The sequence below is a fragment of the Mirounga angustirostris genome, unplaced genomic scaffold (genome assembly GCF_029215605.1).
Source record: "Mirounga angustirostris isolate CCGP_5_RB_7025 unplaced genomic scaffold, mMirAng1.0.hap1 SCAF_12, whole genome shotgun sequence".
Lineage (NCBI taxonomy): Eukaryota > Metazoa > Chordata > Mammalia > Carnivora > Phocidae > Mirounga > Mirounga angustirostris.
The window spans coordinates 28,590,759-28,605,526 of NW_026991720.1; the positions used below are offsets into that span (position 1 = coordinate 28,590,759).

Below are 14,768 nucleotides of genomic sequence, written 5' to 3' on the forward strand. Positions count from 1 at the left end.
TTTATTTATTTGACAGAGAGAGAGAGAGAACACAAGCAGGTGGAGTGGGAGAGGGAGAAGCAGGCTTCCCGCTGAGCAGGGAGCCCGATGTGGAGCCCGATGCGGGGCTTGATCCCAGGACCCTGGGATCATGACCAGAGCTGAAGGCAGACACTGAATGACTCAGCCACCCAGGTGCCCCTTATTAGATCTTTTAAAGTCGTGTACCTTAAAAGAAGAAAACTGACAGAGTACAAATTAGTAAGAACTTAACCAATATCAGGAGAAAAAAAATCCGAATCTTAAACCATGTTCAGATACCTCTCAGAATCTGATGAAGATGGGGGCGCCTGGGTGGCACAGTTGGTTAAGCGTCCAACTCTTGGTTTTGGCTCAGGTTGTAATCTCAGGGTCATGGGATCGAGCCCCACGCCGGGCTCTGCCCTCAGCGCAGGGTCTGCTTAAGACTCTCTCTCCCTCTCCTTCTGCCCCTCTCCCCCACTGAGCACTCTCTCTCTCTCAAATAAATAAATAAACCTTAAAAAAAAGGTGATGCAAATAATGCACCATTAATTAATCCTACCTAACCAAATCTTGTTGATCTCTATGAAGTCACATGGCCTCATGTCAACATTTCAAGAAGAACAGATCATTCATGCTCTATGATTACTTCATACATACCTGAAACCACAAATATTTTAATGTATACTCCTTCCTATATTTTCTTATGAAGTTATTGTGAATCTCTCTTCCACTATGGTTTTCAACTGTGTCACACCTGTTATTCTTCACAGCTTCCATTTAGAAAATTTTACTGTAAGGCCTTGATCATGCTGGACATACTTTATCCTTCAAGGTAATGCATTTTTATTTGAAGACAATCTAAGAAACACCCCCCAAACTATTCGTTTCCAAATTCAGTTTTAAAAACCATTACAGATACATTCCAGGAATTTGCCAACCTCCATCATTCATTCCTGCATGAATCAATGGTAGTGAACAGTGTTATGAACTAAGTATTTATGCCCTCTCCCTGATTTATATGTTGAAATCCTACCCCTCAAAGTGATGATATTAGGAATATGGGGTCTTTGGGAAGTAACTGAGATTAGATGAGGTCTTAAGGGTAGAGCCTTCATGAATGGGATTAATGCCTTTATAGGAAGAGTCATGAGAGAGCTTGCTTCTTCTGCTCTGCTCTCTGCCATGTGAAGATATCATGAGGAGCTGGCACGTATACACCTATCCATGTGCACGCACACAGACACACACAAAGGTGTCCTTCGCTGAATTTCGTGAACTCTTGTTGAAAGGTAGGTTGCTCACTCTGGTAAAATAATCCTTTGCAAGAGAGAAGTGCCATAAGATATATAAATTACTGAGATAACCATACATGTGAAAATACAACTTAACTGCTATTTATTGCCAGATGGTAGCATTAGTTATCACACTCTGTGACCTCATGCACACATGTGTACATATACATACATTCCTACGACATTAAGAATAGCACCCGCATTTAACATATACTCAGTTACGAAGAACAGTACGTTTGGGGTTAGGATGAAATAGAAGGTGCATCCGTCATTTTTTCTCTATCTTAAAAATTAGGACAATGTTAAAAATTATAAATATTCTTAAATACCTATTTATTTACAGGACATTAGGCTAGCAACAGACACTTATAATATGAATAATCCAAACACAATTATTTAGATTGAACGGGCAAACGAATATATACAACTTATGTTTTGGCTCATATTTATTATCAATCTGTCAACCATTAGTTAAGGTGTTTATAAAAAAGCTGTAGAAATATTAAGAATTGGTTAAATATCGGTCTTTTAGAAAACTTGAACACTGAAAAAATTCTGAATTATAGATATAGTTTATAGCTATAATTATCTTTAAAGTTCATTTTCATCATCACCACCTCTTTGTTATTTTTACTATTCTATCCAAGTGTCTTCCAATTCTTCCATGAAAGAATCATGCATATCAGTTATGTGACTGTAAAGCTCAGCAACTAACCCTACAATGAATAATCAACACGAACTTTGATTGAAGCAACATCTGAAACCTAACCAATATTTGAACAAATACTTTTAAATTTTAAAACATTTTAATATAAAGACAGTTACAATACCTTGACTATTTCTTCAGTTCCAATTAATTCAGGGAAGAGGTCAAGTTCTACAAAATTAGAAGCAAAATTATTAAAATGTTTATTCAACTATTTTAACCCTGTGGGTTTACCTTTGGATGGAGAGGTTGGGGGCGCCGGGGCAGGGCGGGGGGAGTGCGGGGAAAGACTTGTTAGTTTTGAAAATACAGGATCTCCAAAAATAAAAATTTCAAATTTTAAGTTTCAACACTACTGAACACTACATAACACACCACTACACACACCTATATAAAACTGCATTCAAAACCTTCATCTCTATCTTCTACTCCAACTCCCTTCTCCTTCCCCCTCCCCTCTATGTGGGATTGAAGCTAAGAAGGGAGAGGCAGACAGGCTGATATTACTGAGTATAAAAAACCGAAATAATTTTTCATCAGTGTAGACCTTCATCCTTAGCAGGGTTGACAGTTAGGGAAATGCCAGGGATTAGGGGGAGAATTGACAGGATTTATTTTCTTATTCAGCTGTTTCTTCCTTCAGTTCCTCTTCTCGTTGAGGGTCAAATGATTCCTTCTATACTGTGAATTTGGGCTCACACTTATATGTACACAGGGTATTGCATCAAATGGACAGGAAGGACTGACCAGAGTGATTCCAGGTCCTTCACCCCAGGGAAACCCAGTGGTGCTGTCTACACAAAGAATGCACTGGCCGGGATCATTCAAGTCTGCTGTTCCCAACAACCAGAATCAGTATATTTCCAGTACATGGGTATCTCAATCCTAGAACAAAACCTGTCAGTAAATGTGAGGAAAGATTAGGAGCTGGTTCTCTCTCTCCAACAAGGAATCTAGACACAATGCCAAATTACTGAGGGGCTGACCGGAGAAGCACTGTCCTTCATGCTTCATCAGAGCTGCATTGGGCTCAGCTTCAGCTGAGCATTATTACAATAATGCTTCTCTTAGTCTCATTATTCTATAGAATTTCACTCCTTCTCGAAAATTCATGCTCTTCACTCTCCCAAAGTTGCTTTTGTTCTATACTTTATACCTCTAGGTATCTTCAAGGGAGATGCATATTCTCTAAAGTTTTCAAAGGCAAAAGTAAATTAACATGAAATGTTTATCAAATCCGGGCCTGTTTTATAACACAGACTTTTTTTTTTTTTCACAATAGCCAAACTGTGGAAGGAGCCGAGATGTTCTTCAACAGATGAATGGATAAAGAAGATGTGGTTCATATATACAATGGAATATTACTCAGCCATCAGAAAGGATGAATACCCACCATTTGCATTGACATGCGTGGAACTGGAGGGGATTATGCTAAGTGAAATAAGTCAAGCAGAGAAAGACAATTATTTTATGGTTCCACTCATATGTGGAACATAAGGAATAGAGCGGAGGATCACAGTAGAGGGAAAATGGAATGGGAAGAAATCAGAGAGGGAGACAAACCATGAGAGACTCTAGATTCCGGGAACCAAACTGAGGGTTATGGAAGGGATGGGGTGGAGAATGCGGTAACTGGGTGATGGGCGTTAAGGAGGCCACGTGTCGTGATGAGCACTGGGTGTTATACGCAGCTAATGAATGGTTGAACACTACATCAAAAACTAATGATGTATGGACTCTGAGAAACAAACTGAGGGTTCTAGAGGGGAGGGGGGTGGGAGGATGGGTTAGCCTGGTGATGGGTATTAAAGAGGGCAAGTACTGCATGGAGCACTGGGTGTTATAGGCAAACAATGAATCATGGAACACTACATCAAAAACTAATGATGTAATGTATGGTGATTAACATAACATAATAAAAAAATTAAAAAAAACTAATGATGTACTATATGCTGGCTAATTGAACATAACAAAAAATAAATAAATAATAAAATAAAATATACATACAGAAAAGTAAAAAAAAACCAACCAAACCCACAGAGTTTCTTGAGTTTATTTTTATCAGAAAATTTCTAGGCATTAAGAAATGTAAGGCCATAAAATGTAGTCCTGTGCATGGATTCCATTTAGAGGAGAATTCAAGAAAAATTGAGAAGTGAGTCACCCTCTCAAGAGAATTTAGATAAAATTAATACTCTTGACTATTGAGCTATCTCAAAGTCACTTATCCTGCACAATGTTAATTTAGCCCTGAGTTAAATTTAACACTCAATTATTTTTTTTTTCTTGTTAAAACCCACCATGAAAGAGTTTGGAAACCTTTATTTGGATCATTAATGTTCTCCGTTTTCTATTTTTTGTTTCTCATGCTCTTAATTCTTCATGTTTTCAAATTAAAGTGATCTCAATAGTTTGGAATATTTGTGTCTCTATAACCTCCAAGGAAATCAATACAGGTGATAAAGATGGGATGGATGCAGCTAAACTGCAAAAGACAAATAAGAACCTTCAATATGATTTTCTATAAACTGCAATTAGAGAAGTTAATGCACCCGAAAGCCTTCAAATTCAGCATGTGAGACAATGCATAATTTTACCAAAATGCTTTTCAATGGAGTCACACCCTTTCATGAACTTTTAAAATATTTTAATGTTAATAAGGGCAAGTCACAACAAATATTTGTTAGTGATACATGTGTGATACTGTCGATTTTTCTCTGTTAAGGGGCCATGGGGAAAAAAGTCTCAGTGATAATCCATTCTCTTCAACATGCTTAAGGAAATGTTTTAAAATTAAAAACAAGCAAGCAAACAAAAACACGATCTAACTTTACTAACTTCATACTTTTAATGGGCAAAAGCATTTTCTTATTGACTGTCAAGGCTGGGGTAGGGTATGTATAATTATCACATTGAGGACTGACTTCCTTTTCTTTCAATATTCTCTGAGTGTATCATTGCATGGGATTTATTTTTATCCTTTTACCACAGCATAAATAAACTATATGGATTTGGGTTCCTCCTAAGTTAGAATACATGACTTTACCCAGTCATTTCCCCCAAAGAGTATCAGTGAGTTCTACTGAAACTGGCTTTGCTATTCACCGCTATAGGAAGTGAGACGTCCCCTTTGCGCCTGCTGTGGGCCCTCGGGGCAGACTGTATGGGTCCAGGCAGTCCTTTGGTCCCTCCTAGCTTCATGGCCCTCTCGCGGATGAATACCCCAAGTGTGGATGCCTTCATATCTGTAAGTATTAACCCACTTTGAAGGATCTTCATTTCTGGTTTCCAATTCGATTATTCAAATTGACCAAAATTCTGGGGTTGCCCTGGAATACTTCTTCCCCCATATAATCTGGAAATCTTGTGCTGGGCCTCTTCAGAACAAGTTTGAAATAAAATAATTTTAGAAAATGTTTTCTATCTTCCTGGAGATTCTGAGGCCATGTTTCTAAGGCTGAGAGTTCACAGCACCTCTGGTGATAGGCACAAGGTCTCCAACTGGTACCCTCTGGCCTGCTGGGTCCTCACAAATAACTGGTATTTTAGTAGCCACTGACCTGACTTAGGCAATACCGATATATTGGGTAGTTCAAAAGTATACTGGTTGACAGTCTTCTCATTCACTTCCTCAAACTAGACTGTAGGAACGCTATAAAATGTCCAACAGTAAAGACTGTTGATATATTTTTCTTTTTGAAAGGACTGTTGATATTTTTTTGAGTGAACACTTAAAATTCACATATGTGTGATAACTGAACAAAAGCTATTGGTTCATTCTTGTTTTGTTCGGGGGCACATGTGATGCTAAATTTTCCAAAAGAGCATGTTAGTCGCACATTAATATTCCATAACACAAAAAAGCAACACCAACAAAGGTTGGCAAACAAGGCTTATTTAATTGTCTGAAGGAAGCCAAGTGTTACAGCGCAAGAGGGCAAAGCAATGTAGACTGCAATCTCTTCAAACCGCGATTTCAAATATTATTATATAATAACACCCACAGCACAGGATGGTACAGGGAGAGCAAGGACAGATGTATAGTGATTTAACAAACAACTGTTACACGACTGCAAAGCACACAACAACAGAAAAATGTGTTGATCTAATTCACCATGCATTTAAATTTAACATACACAATTATCAAGGCCCTACAACACGTACTTAAATAATATCCTCTATAATTGTATAATAATTAACTCTACATTCCCGAATAGAAAAGACACAATTATTTACAATGAAATAAATATATTTATGAATTGCTTATTCATAAATATAATTTTCTACAAAGTATTTGGAGAGAATATACATTTTAGTTTAACTTTAGTAAGCTTTTCCTGGACAAATTCAAATTGTTTCCTAATACGAATTTATGCATGTATTTGAAAATAGCAAACTGGAGTAATGTTTCATGGACACTAGTTTTATGGTGACACCGTGGTACACAAGAGTGTAATTAAAACGCACAAACAACAATCAAATGAGCCAAAGTTAAATGCACAATTTGGAAGCTTCAGTTTTCTTTCGTGGATATTGATTAAAATATTTGAAATATACCATTGAAGGAATGAGGGCAACTGTAAATAACCTCCTTCATTTCTTTATAACAAAAGCAAAAAACAACACAGTACTTAGAGAACAGCTTATCCGAAATAATAATAAAATGATTCAATAGGGTACATTACAATGTTATTAAGGTAAGGAACAACATGATCAACAGGATGAAATGGTGCTAATAAACACCATGAAATAAGCAGCAAACTCAAGGGCCACTTACATCTCCATTAGCCATATAAATCATAAAATCAACAAATCTTGTAGGTACCATCGCACTAAACCACAAGACAGTACTTTGGTCTAGACTTTTACTGTGATATATTCACCACAGAAACAATATTTAAGATAAGGTAGTTTTAATAACAAGTTGAATATATATGAATTGAAATGCCATTGCTGCCTTTTAGATCAGAAAAAAATGAGTTCTAAAAGAACAAATAATTCCTTTATGAAAAAGAGGAAGACCCCACACATTGGGTAAGTTGGCTTTTGATGGAGGACTTTTTGGTAGAAATAATTAAGGAATAATCTAAGTTTTTAACCTTAGCTTTTAAGAGGAATATCATAGTGAAACATCAAATCAAATACCATGTTTCACTAAAACATCATCACTGTACAAAATGCTTTAAGGGACTGAGATATCCTTGGAGATTAAATGGTATGCCCAAATTCACATGTCATTAGTTCAACAGTGTCCTCAGCCTTTGAATAAATGGAAATCAAATTACAATACTTGTTATTTTGTACAAATGTGAAAGTGCTACAAATGATACAAGAATGTTGTGCTTTGGGCCAATATAGACACACTCTATCAGGATCACTCAGAAATCACTTCTGTAGAAAATAAACATTTGATCTGTTTTTCTTTATGCAATAAGCATCTAAGAAAAATTCCTAAAGTTTAAAATTCTGACATAGTGGATAGAGTAAGAAAGACATACCACAAATAGCTGGAAGTAATTATTTTTTGTAAACTCCTGGGAGATTGTTTTATGTACAGAAATGAGAGTGGTATAATTAAACCAAGGTAGTAAATTAAATGAATGTATTTAACACAATTCTTATCCTAAAATGCATAATAGCATTAGAGGAGATTTTTATATACCATATTTCATCAATTCACATATGATATTGGCCATGATAGTCAATGTTGCTCTGTTAAAGATGTCATTTTCTAGGTGGATCCCTATGGGGAATTCTGGTGAGGGATGACAGTCAGGGGAGGAGCATGATATGGCGTAACTGATAACTGGTCAGTTGATTTTGATACTCACCTTTCAATAAGATTTAGAGCTCACATTCCATTTAAAAATAACCTAATTTTGAAAATCAATGCTACATAAAAACAGTACATTATACCCAGGCCATGAGGCAGATTGTAAGAAATATTAAATAGTGATATTGCCATCATGATAGTAGTAATATTCGTTGGCCACCCACATTTTAATCTGGGAAATATTTTGGGAAGTTTTGTAGCCTGTGGTTTAGAAGGATACATAATCTACCATCTAATGCTCTGACATACATACTTTAACTTAAAAATTTAACTAGTGAGGACAACTCTGTTGAGGTCATTAATGAACAAGCTCATAATGAATTAAAGTCCTTGCTATATCATATAGACCACAAAGGCTAATCAATATACCAGTTTTTCTTCAATATGTCCAACTGGAATATGGTATAAGTAATATAATTTATTACCATCCATGAAAAATTTATAAAATTACCAGTGAGTAGACTCATGGTATGGTAGGGATGACCAAAGAATATTTACATTTATGTGCACATGTTTGCATGTATTTATGAATATGCATATGCATGATATCTATGTGTATATAAATATACACATATACATATAAATACATACATATATAATTCCATTCTATTGCCTTAAAACTGCTTATGCTAACAAAAGGAAAACTAATTATATACATTTGTAAATTGTCAAATTATGATGGTCTGCATTTCATTTAATTATTGCATAAGGTTTTAGATCAAAAGATTTTCCCATAATACTTAGAGAAGATGCATGCAAATAAAGTAGAATTAGAAACAACATCTTTGTTTTGCTTTGGGAAACAGTACTGGCAAGTCAACTAAGAGGAAAGCACTCTACCCCCTTCACACAGAATTATAAAAAGTGGATGAAAATACCTAAGATATGCATATCATTAAAAAAAAGAAAAAAGAAAAGACCTAAGATAAACTGTTAGATGTATTGTATAGATATTTCAAAGTACCTCACATGATCCTAGAATCACGTATATACTTACTACAAAATGCTTTGGGGGCTGAAAAAGGAAATAAACACAAATGAAACCAACTTTTCATTATCAAAATAAAAGTCTTAATATTTACATAGCTATTTTCATCTGATGACTATTACAGACAAAACAACAGATTTTGCTGTTCTTATTTCACAAATAGAAAACTTCAACATTTAGAATAAATTTACTTATTGTCTTGCACCAGATCTGTTGAATGAAAATGGTTTCCATGCTTCACAAAATTAGCTGATGATCCAGACCAAAAAAAAAAAAAAAATCATTTTGCCTTTTGGCCAAAACAATATAAAGTCAGAGATAAAGCACCATTGTACCCAGTAACTAAACTAGCTTCATTTATGTGGATATAAAGGCATATCAAGGGACTTACCGGGGTCATCAGAAGGCATGTCAACAACAAGCTGGTCACTGTATTTTCCATATAAGCCATTAGCGCAGATGGCTACTATCTGAAGCACATAACTCATATTGGGTAGTAAATTATTGAGAATAGCACCCTAAAAGAAAGATGTCAGTAATTATATTAATGTATTATTCTCATCAGAGCACTAACATAATAGACATCTGTCTTTAGAAAACATTTTCTCATTTGCCAACGGAAAATATATTTTATTAATCTAAGAAAAACTGTATGCAATGTTGCTAAGTTGAACTTGTGAGATTTGTGAATTAGGCTTTTTTGATTTTTTGAAAAATCAATTTTAGTTTTAGAAAGTTTCATTTTTAACTAGAATTCATCAGATTCTTAAATGAGTATCGCAAACTACAAATTAGTATTTCAGACAAATAAACATGTAGCATTTGCAAAGAGCAAAATGTGAAAAATATAATGCAGAACCAATTTATCTCTTTATCATAACAATATATAAGCCAGACAGTAATAGAATTATCTTCTTAACATCATTATGAAATGAAAAACTGGCATATTCTCAAAAATTGCACGTCATACATAGTTCATAATGTCTCTGTTCTAGACACCTGCATTAAAAAGCTGTTATGTATTTTTAAAAATTTTTTATTGTTATGTTAATCACCATACATCATTAGTTTTTGATGTAGTGTTCCATGATTCATTGTTTGCGTATAATACCCAGTGCTCCATGCAGTACGTGCCCTCTTTAATACCCATCACCAGGCTAACCCATCCTCCCACCCCCTTCCTCTCTAGAACCCCAGTTTGTTTCTCAGAGTTCATAGTCTCTCATGGTTCGTCTCCCCCTCCAATTTCCCCCCCTTCATTTTACCCTTCCTACTAACTTCTTCTTTTTTTTAACATATAATGTATTATTTGTTTCAGAGGCACAGGTCTGTGATTCAACAGTCTTACACAATTCATAGCGCTCACCATAGCACATACCCTCCCCAGCGTCTATCACCCAGCCACCCCATCCCTCCCACCCCCCACCACTCCAGCAAACCTCAGTTTGTTTCCTGAGATTAAGAGTTCCTCATATCAGTGAGATCATATGATACATGTCTTTCTCTGATTAACTTATTTCATTATATATTTTATCAGTTTTGTCCATATGGTATCCACCGCCATGGTAACAAGGACAGTTTTTGTTTAAATGCAGGTTCCTGGGCCTGGTGGGACTCCAACTGTGGGAATGCACAGTTCAGTAGTGCTTTTGACCTGCAGTGGGCTCTCCTAGAGCCATAGCCAGGTAGGGTTTTCTCAACTAGACCCCAATATGGCCAATCCTTCCCTAGCAAGACAAAGCTTAATATTGAGATGCTCAGGTCACAGAAGGAATCTGTACTTTTTAAAAAAGTTTTCATTTTAATTCCAGTTAGTTAATATACAATATTATATTAGTTTCAGGTGTACAATATAGTGATTTAGCTGTTCCATACCGTACTTTATTTTCTTTCATTTGTGTGCATGGGTGGGGAGGAGGAGGGAGTGGATCTTTTCCTGAAGATTATCTGCCTTGGATTCCAAAAGTTCTGACTCAATTGACTTCACATCTGTTACTTGGAAATTTGATGCAAAGAGTCCCCTACTCTATTTTCTTGTGCTGGTAGAGTATGGTGGGGGCAATGATATATGACAGTATCAGAGCACGGAGATTCCAGATTCAATTATTTCCACAACTGTGAGATCACGGTCGAAGTATTTAACTGTTCTTTGAGTCCCTTGATTTGTAAAGAGAGGCTACACTAGATGAACTCTAGGTCCTAAGTCTTCTCTAAGCGTCTACACTATAATGTTGTTGTTGGCAAAGCTGTGATCTTCCTGTAACCGAAGACAATTAAGAACCTAGGGTAATACCCTGTAAGTTTCAATCTAATTTGGTATAGTTTCTGCTTTCCCTCCTCCCCACTGGAGAGTTTCACACAAAATTTAGGGCAACAATATGTAATCATTTCTAAGTTTTTACCTTGAAAATTAAACTCTAGTGCTGTCAATACATGAAACAATTAAAGTCTTGTAAGTTCTTTCCATGAAAATTAAACTATAACGTTATCAATCCATGAAACAACTGATCTTAGAGTTACCAAGTCTTGATAGCCATCTGTCAAAAATTCATGCTTGGTTTGGTCTTCTCCCTCTAACTGCTGGTACAAAACTGCAAATTTCTCAATCATGGTATCATAAACTACTCGAGGTCTCTCCCACGTAATAAGAAGGCTGGTATAATTCTCCGGGTCAGCTTGAACATTTTCTGGTTCTGAACTACAAACTTCAGAGACAAAAAAAAGTACAGTTATCGATACAGCTGTCAGCTTCTAGGATTTTAACAAGTAAAACATATTCTATGAAAATGTGTTGTGTTTTATTTCAACAGAAGGTAAAAAGTTAAACTTCTTCACTGTGGAGTTTTTGTTTATGACCTTTCGTATGTCTGAAACACTTCTTCCTCCCCTCCTTCCTTCATCTGCATCCCACCTTCCCATTCGGGAAAAGTCTAGGTCAAATGCTCCCTCCTGTTATGCGTGCCCTGATCTCTGCTGAAGTGAGCTGGGTCATTTTCACCTGTCTGTTTTGCTTTAACACTACTCTTGCATTAATTGCATGTTCTCTTATATTACTTTTTCCTGAACAGGTCCTGAGTCCTGCAGTAGGTTATAAACGTAAGAGCCACAGCTTTTTATTTCTATACTGTTTAGGACACTGTCTTGAATACATCTGGCACATAAATTCATTTTTATAAATAAAAAAAGGATATCTTCAAGCTCATGATGTTTTTATTTCTCTTGTTTGGTACCTGACAGGTATCTTCAGCTCAGGATGAGGAGACTTTAAAATGATAAAATAGGGTCTATTATCAGACATTTTGTTGTTTCAAAATCCTTGAAATAACTTAAAATTCCCTATCAGAGAAAACCATAGGAAAACAACTAAAACTATTATTTCTGTATTTTTTGGACCTGCTGACAAAAATCCCACTTTGGCATTAACAGATTAATAGATTAAGCGATTAATTTTAGGAAATTAGATTTGCTTTGTCTGATCTGAAAAAATACTTTGAAAATAGTTCAGGGACTTCTTACAATGAATTCAAGCCCATGCTGGGAATCATGCCAAAAATTTAGTCCCATCAAAAAGTGTATTCTGATACTTTCTGAAATGCATTCATAATGTGCTAATTTGAACTAATTACGAGGATGGAAATTAAAAAATTTTATGATACTGTGCTAATGGAGCAAAGCAATAAATATACTCTATTCATAGGCCAGATAAACTTGCAAAAGAGAGGGAGAAAAGTCTCTAAAGCTAAAGATTGATATGCTCAGAGAATCCAAGCTTTGCTTCTAGGAGATACCTGAAGTTACAAAGTCACTACATGAGACCATGCAATTGACATAAGTCAACCAATGGTCAACTGCTACAAAGACTCAATAAAAATAAGGCAACAACAGCGGCAGAATGTGACCAAAAAGCCTTTTGTCTATACTAGCTTGTAGTTTTGCTTGTGAACACAAGAGGGCAGTCAAAACTAACAACTGACCTTGTAAATTGAAACAAATTGTAGCTACAGGATTTAATAATAGGAATTTTAGCCTATGTATGCTATGCTAGCAATGGTACATAAATGACCCAGAAAATATAAAATATATACTTTAAATAACACACGTACAACTTTATATGAGTTAGAGACAGGATTATTCACTGTAAAAACTATGTTTTGTTGTTTGTTTGTTTATTAAGGATTTAGGGTGAGGTGTTCCTTTGGGAGTAAGAGAACAATTCTCCAAAAACATGAATTCATCAAAAAGCATGAATTCAGAATAAGAAAATGCATTCTGATTTAGGTCCAGACTACATCGTCCTTACTCTATCTAGTGACACTTCTTTAGTGGCCACCAGATGGCAGAAGATCATTGATCATCGCAAAAGTGAGCTAGCTACTCATGTGAACTATATCAGTGGGGGAAGAGGATTGCCTCAATCTTGCTTCTAATGAATCCCGAGTTCATTTTTAGAAGGTTGAAAGCAATTACGGACAGTATCACTTGTAGATTTTGTCCTACAAAAATCAATCCCTCTTTTTAGAGAGTAGGAATCATTTAAAGTGAACTATTCTCTTCCCTCAAAATGGAGCTATCTTAAAATGCATTAAAGTTTTATGCATGCACACAAAGCAAAAATCTCTTGAGAAAATATAAAATTATTAGCTGCAAAAATACCCAAGGGACTGCTGCCTAATTAGCAGAAAATTACTTTGTTTGGATGTCTGTGTTTAGTTCGCCTTTATAGTTGAAATCAGCAGACGTTTCAAATTTTAAGAATCAGCATTAATATAAGGTAGGACTTTAAAAAGAAACGTGTATTTCCTTGTCATCGAGTTTTTATTCCTTTGCGTCTGCTTTATAAATCTGTAAGAGCTTATGGGTAATTTGTTTAATAGTTTAGACTTACATTTTAATTAGGAACTTTGTAAATGTTTCTTTTGTTTAATGATAATCAATAGCTTAGTAATATGTTATAAAACTGAGCTAAATTTTATCTTTTAGATGCTAGCTGAAAGAGGGGATTTTACAGGGAAAAGATAATATACTTTAGAATGTGTTTAAGAGAAAAACCTGTGCTTCTGTATGTTTATGATCTTGCCAAAGGGCTGCCCTTCTATAAGGTAGGAATGGATTTTTTAAAATAATAATCTAGTTCATTCTATATACACTACTTGGTGTTCAAACAAAAAACTGGGTAATGACCATGGAATAAGTTATTAATTTGCACTAAATTTTCCAGGTTTTCCTTATATTTATTGAAATTTGCTTATCATATTAGAAGGATATATACTCTATAAAGCACATTATCTGGATTGAAAATCAAGGAAGTGTTTTCCAGATCAACATCTACCCAGACACCAGATACAAGATACTAACTGATATAATAAAATAGTAACAAAAAAATAATTTCCTTGATTACAGGGAGTTCAGCACCATACTGAGACCTCATTTCCTTCTTTAGGACTGAATCCCATGCCCGATTCCTTTCCACAAGCTACACGTGATCTGGGTCACAGTTACGGATTCTTTCAGGAACACTGACCAAGAAGGAGAATCTGGTTCCTGCAAGCCCTTGGCCATGAGCCAGGCTGTGACAAATCTGGGGTCCATGTCAAGTCACATAGACTACAAGTAAGTGCCTCAGTACAAATGCAAAGGCTGCTCACATAGAAAGAATGAGGATGTAGTTTCCTTTGTAAGGGAGCTGTGAGTGTTCTTACTTCAAAACCGATTTTTAACATTAAATTCTCATCTACTGGTTCCAGGCACTCTGGACATACAAATTAAGATGGTGCTGTTTGGGGCGCCTGGGTGGCTCAGTCGGTTAAGCTTCTGCCTTCGGCTCAGGTCATGATCCCAGGGTCCTGGGATCGAGCCGCATATCGGGCTCCCTGCTCGGCAGGAAGCCAGCTTCTCCCTCTCCCTCTGCTGCTCCCTCACCCCCCTCCTGCTTGTGCTCTCTCACTC

The 14,768-nt window shown here is 35.9% G+C and overlaps 1 protein-coding gene across 1 annotated transcript in view; it reads right to left on the bottom strand.

Annotated features, from left to right (window-relative positions):
• PTPRZ1 (protein tyrosine phosphatase receptor type Z1) overlaps positions 1 to 14,768 on the bottom strand; it is a 162,846-nt gene that overhangs the window by 47,877 nt on the left and 100,201 nt on the right. The window contains exons 9-11 of the mRNA XM_064575008.1: positions 11,343 to 11,527; positions 9,214 to 9,340; positions 2,126 to 2,172 (exon numbers count right to left, since the gene is read on the bottom strand). Coding sequence (XP_064431078.1) covers positions 2,126 to 2,172; positions 9,214 to 9,340; positions 11,343 to 11,527 — 359 coding nt within the window. The remainder of the gene's footprint in view (positions 1 to 2,125; positions 2,173 to 9,213; positions 9,341 to 11,342; positions 11,528 to 14,768) is intronic.